Raw genomic sequence first — 6,209 nt, forward strand, 5'->3', positions numbered from 1 at the left:
AAGAGTGAAACTCCGTCTCAAAAAAAAAAAAAAAAAAAAAGAGATTTGACGGAATCTTAAATGCATATTATTAGTGAAAGAAACCAATCTGAAAAAGCTGCTTACCCTCTCAGCCCGTTGTGTGCTGCTTCAACAGAATGCCACAGACTGGGTGATTTACAATGAACACAAATGTATTGGCTCACAGTTCTGGAGGCCGAGAAGTCTAACATCAAGGTGCTGGTGTCTTTCAAGGGTCTTCTTGCTGCATCATCCCATGGGAGAGGAAAAAGAGAGGGTGAGAGAGAGCAAGAGATTGACCTTGCAGCCGTTTTATGGTCAGCATTAATTCATTAACGAGGGTGCAGCCCCCATGACCCAAACACTTCCCATTAGACCCCATCAACATTGTCGCATTGGGGATTAAGTTTCCAACACCTGTGTTTTGGGGAACACATTCAAACCATAGTAGCTCCATACTGTAAGATTCCAACGACGTGACATCCTGGAAAAGAGAAAACTGTGAAGATAGTTAAAAGACCAGTGGTTGCCAGGAGTTAAGGGGGAGAGAGGGATAAACAGATGGCACACAGGGGACTTTTTCTTTTTTTTTGAGACATAGTCTCACTCTGTCATCAAGGCTGGAGTACAGTGGCGTGATCTCAGCTCACTATAACCTCCACCTTCTGGATTCAAGCAATTCTCCTGCCTTAGCCTCCTGAGTAGCTGGGATTACAGGCGCCCGCCACCACACCCTGCTAGTTTTTGTATTTTTAGTAGAGACAGAGTTTTGCCATATTGGCCAGGCTGGTCTTGAACTCTTGACCTTAGGTGATCCACCCGCCTTGGCTTCCCAAAGTGCTGGGATTACAGGCGTGAGCCGCTGTGCCTGGCCCGCACAGGGAACTTTTAAGGCAGTAGGAATACTCTATATGGTGGATCGATGACATTACACTATAGGGACAGCAAAGCTCTACCCCCATCCTCTTAGGGTCCTGGCTGGGCCTGAGAAATAAATCGACATAAAACAGATTAACAGGAGAAAAGTGTGTGTGTGTGTGTGTGTGTGTGTGTGTGTGTGTAATTTATTTATTTATTTATTTTAGACAGTTTCACTCTTTTTGCCCAGGCTGGAGTGCAATGGTGCAATCTTGGCTCACTGAAACTTCTGCCTCCCAGATTCAAGTGATTCTCCTACCTCAGCTGCCTGAGTAGCTAGGATTACAGGGATGTGCCACCATGCCCAGCTAATTATTTTGTATTTTTAGTAGAGATGGGGTTTCTCCGTGTTGGTCAGGCTGCTCTCAAACACCCGACCTCAGGTGATCCACCCACCTCAGCCTCTCAATTTCAGAGGAGAAATTTGCTTGTTGTTTTCTTCTTTTTTACTTTAAGGTTAAATTACTGTTATTTTTTTCTTGATATTTTGGTATAAGCATAAATATAATGCTTGGTAAAACTCATACTCTTAGTTGAAGATAAAAGAAAAAAGGCTGAATATCAGTTATCTAAGAAAAATAAAGCTAAATGTCAGATAATCTGATCAGTTAAGAGTATGAATTTTGGCTGGGTGCAGTGGCTCATGCCTGTAATCCCACCACTTTGGGAGGCTGGGATTACAGGAGTGAGCCACTGCACCTGCCCTGCAAATTTATTTCTACAAGTTTTATGTGGCAGAGGAGCCCTTATGAGGAGATGAAGACCCAAAGAAAAAGTTAGAGTCAAACACTTATTTACTGAATTGGACAAAGAGCAGTAAATTGTGAAAAATCAACTACATTATGTGGGGAGGCTTTAAAAATGTGTTATTTTTAACAAAGTCTATGCAACATTCTCTCTCTCATCCTGTGTTCCAATGTGTGACATAGGTTCATTGGTTGTGACAAATGTACCACTGTAATGGGGAGGTTGATAGTGAAGGAGGCTGTGTGTGGTGAGAGTGTGAGTGTGTGTGTGTGTGTGTTTGTGTGTGTGTGTGTGAGTGTGTTTGTGTGTGTGTGTTTGTGTGTGTATGTGTGTGTGTGAGTGTGTGAGTGTGTGTGTATATATGTGTGTGTGTGAGTGTGTGTGTGTGTGTGTGTGTGTGTGTGTGTGTGTATGCAGGAGCAGGGGGCATACAGGAACTCACTGTACTTTTTGCCGAGTTCAGCCTGAACCTAATGTTGCTCTAAAAAATAAAACCTTTTTTTAAGGCTTACTTTTCCCGGCTGGAAATAAGGGAAGAGGCGTCCCTTTCCCCCTTTTCTTGCAGAATTTCTTTCGCTGTCCTTTTCAAATGCGTGTAAATCTTTTTAATGGCAAAACAAGCCTCTTGCCAATCTAACCACTCAGGAATGTTTCCTCTGGGAGGCAGGGCCATCTCTTTGAGACTTGACATCAAGAGGTAGGTGTCCCCCCTCCCGTTTCCTGAGAAGCCTGACTTCAGCTGTCACCTGACTCCAAATTGCAAAACCCACCTCCAGCCATAAAGATACGAGAAGATTAGCAATTTTATCCTGAAAACACGAATGCAGTGGGTTATGTCTGCCTGGCCACATAAGAGTGAGCTCTCGCTCCATCTTTGTGATCTCTGAGGGGAGACAGGGTGATGCGGATCACATTCCAGTTTAAAGTTTATTCAACAGTAAAACTGTTTTCTTTTCTTCTACCTTCGTGAAGAAGTTTTCTGGGTTGGCAGGAGATTTTGTTTTTGATTTTGTGTCCCCACCAGGGCCCACGTCCAGAGACAAACACTGGAATGTGTGGCTTGGCGAGTGGGGGTGCCAGTGGAGGCAGCCTGCTGGGGGGCGTCCCTGGGGAAGACTGTCCTCGGGTTCAAGGGGGACATGCAGGTCCTGGTTCGTGCCCTATCTGCTTTTGAAAACCTCCCAAAGCAGAGGCAAGGTCAACCCTCTGCCCCAAGGTCACATAACCTCCTCTTCCTGGGCCTCAGCATCTCATCTGTGAAATGCTCATAAAAATATACTCTACTGTTTGAGGGAAGAGCAGCAAACTGCTCCCTGAAGCTCCTCCCTCCCCTCCTGCAGAACCCCTTGCGGAGCCCCTGCCCCTCTCTCCTTTGATCTCAGGCCTGTCCCCCACCACCCCAGCCCTCTGAGCCAGGGGCCGTGTTCATAGCTCACCTCCGCAGCCGCCTGGGGGCTGCACACCCAGTTCACTCTGCTCACTCCACAACCCCTGAGCCTCTGCCTTCTGCCAGGTGCTTCGTTCCGGGCCCTGGGGAGCTCTCCCTCCTCGGCAGGGCTGCTTTGTGCTGTGAACAGATCCTGGGCGTCCAGGGTGGTCTGGCTGGTGCAGCGGAGAGGCAGGGGGCAGAGCACTGTGCCCCCAGCTCAGGACAGCGCGAGTCACCTGGGCACCTAGGCAGGATCTTCAAGGAGAGAGGGACCCAGGGAGGGAGCGTGCCAGGGATCGAGGCAGCAGGAAGAGAGTGGGAGGAGAGGGAGGCCTGGTATGGTGTCCTGGGGGGTGGGGGCAGCTGGGCTGGGTGAGCTGGAGCAGGATGTCTAAGGTGGGGAGCTGGGAGCTCAGAGCGGCCGGGAGAGGGGCGGTCAAGGGCTGTCTGTCTGTCTGTCTGTCCGGGGAAGCTTGGGCTGCAAACTCGTGGAGACAAGTTGGCACCAAGGCGAGCAGCCACATGAGAAAGGGGAGTGGGCTGGGGAGCTCGGAGCAGGCCTTGGGAGGAAGGAGGGAGACAGGCCTGAGGGGTGAGGGGCAGCACAGGGGAAGAAAGGCCGGAGGTCTGGAGAGACACCCCCTTCTCCCCAACCACTCCAGGGCAGTGCAGGGGCACCTCGGGCTGAGCAGGAGGGCTCAGGGAGGAAGGAGGCCTGGGAGCTAAATGCAGACCCCAGGCAGGGTGGGCTGCAGTGCGGTGGCACAGTGTGGCCACGGCGGGTCCCAGCAGCCAGGTTACCCCTCAGATTTAGCATGCCCGACCCGACAGGGCTAACGCGCAGGGGCCGGCCCAGCAAATCTTTTGTCCAGGGCGGCACTGAGCCAGCAGAACGATGCCCGGTATAAACGGGGACCCGAGGGCAGGGCGGGGCGCACCGTGGCGCAGCGCTCGGGAAAGGTGAGTGTGTCCCTCAACCCCCAGAAAACTTGCGGGAGGGTGCACACCGTTGCTGGCTGACAAGCCCACGGGAAGCTGGTTTCATTTCTCATAAATGGGGCGGCCTCATTGTTGGCCTGGGGCCTCTCTGGTGTGGGTGGATAGGAAGGTCTCCAACTCCACTCCCTCCTTCTGGGGTCCCAATCCCTCGCCCCCCAGTCAGGAGCAGGAAGGGTGTTCAGACCCCCTGGGGGCTCCTCGGGGTGGAGAGGCTTGGCTTGTCACTCTGCCCTCAGCCCCACTGCAGCACGTCTTTGCCCAAGGTTGGCCTCTCTGTGGCTCTTATTCTCCAGGGTCTTTTCAGGGACACTTAGGGCTGGTTTCTCTGAAAAATGTGGAGATTTGAGGGACCCCCGAATCCATTTGGTGCCCAGGCCTCCCTGAAGGTCTCAGGGGCCCTCTTCCAGCCCTGCGTGGTGCAGGAAGGATGAGAAACGTGGCTCTCCCTCTCCCTCCCCAGTGCCCCCAACCTGGCCACTCCCATGAAGCCTTCAGTCTCCAAGGCCACATTCCCTGTCCCCACACAGCTACTGAAATTAGTCTGCCCCACTGCGAGCTCCTGGGGTGGGGAGGAACGGGAGCTGTGTATGGCACCAGCACACCAGCTATTCATTCTTTTGCCCAGTTGGCAAGTCGTGTTGGGCACCTACTGTGTGCAGCAGGCCTGGGCTTTTGGGGGCCTGGAAGTAGGGGTTCCGTTGAGGGTGTTGGGACCCCAGCACCAGCCTCCATCCAACACTGAAGGAGAGAAGCCTCTAGCCCTGAGCTCTGTCACCTGCCCTTTCTAGATCACTCTATGAGGGCAAGCACTTCACAGGGCGGAAGCTGGAGGTCTTCGGGGACTGTGTCAAATCCAGGGCTGGGGCTTTATGAACCGAGTGAACTCCATCCGCGTGGAGAGCGGAGCCTGGTCTGCTTCGATCACCCTGACTTCCGGGGCCAGCAGTTTACCTTGGAGCACGGCGACTGCCCCTACTTCTTCCACTGGAACAGCCACAGTGACCACACGGGCTGCTGTCGGCCTGTAGGAATGGTGAGTCCTCCTGCCGGAGGTACCGAGGGTCAGCCCTGGGCAGACAGCGGCAGGGAACCTCCCAGCTTTATGCGTGATCCTACCAGCTTTAAGGTCTGTAAGACAGAGAGCCGTCACCAGAGCCACCCTCTAGCATGAGGTGAGTAGGTGGGGTGGGGCAAGTTGCTAGGGACCAAGTGGGCGTGGCCCTGGGAGTTTTCATACGGGTATCAAGAAACCACTTTAACTTTTGGATCCAAAAATTTAGCTGCATTTTCCATTTAAAATGCTGTTGAAGGCTTTGGGAGACTGAGGCAGGCGGATCGCATGAGGTCAGGAGTTCAAGACCATCCTGGCCAACATGGTAAAACCCTATCTCTACTAAAAATACAAAAATTACCTGGGCGTGGTGGCAGGTGCCTGTCATCCCAGCTACTTGGGAGGCTGAGGCAGGAAAATTGTTTGAACCTGGGAAGCAGAAGGTGCCATGAGCCAAGATCACGCCGCTACACTACAGCCTGATGGATGAGAACAAGACTGAGAAAAGAAAAGAAAATGCTGTTGAAATCACCCAAATTTAGATTTCCAGCCAGATAGGGGACACTCAGCCAATGGGAGGCTGATTTATTTGGGCCTGGTGTGGCCATTGGTACAGGTGGCCTTGTAGCACCTTCTGGAGCCTTCCATGCTTGGGTCTTGGAATGGCTGGTGGAGGAAGCTGGAGAATCACCCGCAGGTCAGGGGAAAGTTGGGGAGCAGGTGCCTTGGAGTGACACAGGTAGCTGCCACCCAACAGGTGTGCCCAGTGTGTGCAGGGAGGGCAGATAAGGGGCATGGCTTCCCCATGGCAGGACAGTTTCCGTCTAGCTGCCCCCAGGGTGGGATTTAACCAAGGCCATTCCCCAGGTCATGAGTACTCACTGCCCTGCTGTGAGTTCTGGAGCTTCAGGTGGGAAGCGGCAGATTCCTGAGCCCGGGGCGCGCAGCTCTCATCACAGAGCATCTCAGTCTGTGTCTGCCGGGGACCCTCCCCTGATGCCCGGGCCAGGCGGCTCTGGTGCGCATCTGAGGGACCCCAGGAAAGGTGCCTCTGTGTGGGGCCCC

General features: G+C 52.9%; 1 protein-coding gene across 1 annotated transcript in view; it reads left to right on the forward strand.

The window, feature by feature from the left end:
- The window catches only part of CRYGN (crystallin gamma N), a 26,341-nt gene that overhangs the window by 11,604 nt on the left and 8,528 nt on the right, over positions 1 to 6,209 (forward strand). The window contains 7 exon segments of the mRNA XM_037735267.1: positions 3,048 to 3,430; positions 3,567 to 3,686; positions 3,967 to 4,054; positions 4,554 to 4,657; positions 4,882 to 4,937; positions 4,940 to 5,002; positions 5,005 to 5,130. Coding sequence (XP_037591195.1) covers positions 3,048 to 3,430; positions 3,567 to 3,686; positions 3,967 to 4,054; positions 4,554 to 4,657; positions 4,882 to 4,937; positions 4,940 to 5,002; positions 5,005 to 5,130 — 940 coding nt within the window.

This window comes from Cebus imitator, unplaced genomic scaffold (assembly GCF_001604975.1).
Source record: "Cebus imitator isolate Cc_AM_T3 unplaced genomic scaffold, Cebus_imitator-1.0 Scaffold20, whole genome shotgun sequence".
Lineage (NCBI taxonomy): Eukaryota > Metazoa > Chordata > Mammalia > Primates > Cebidae > Cebus > Cebus imitator.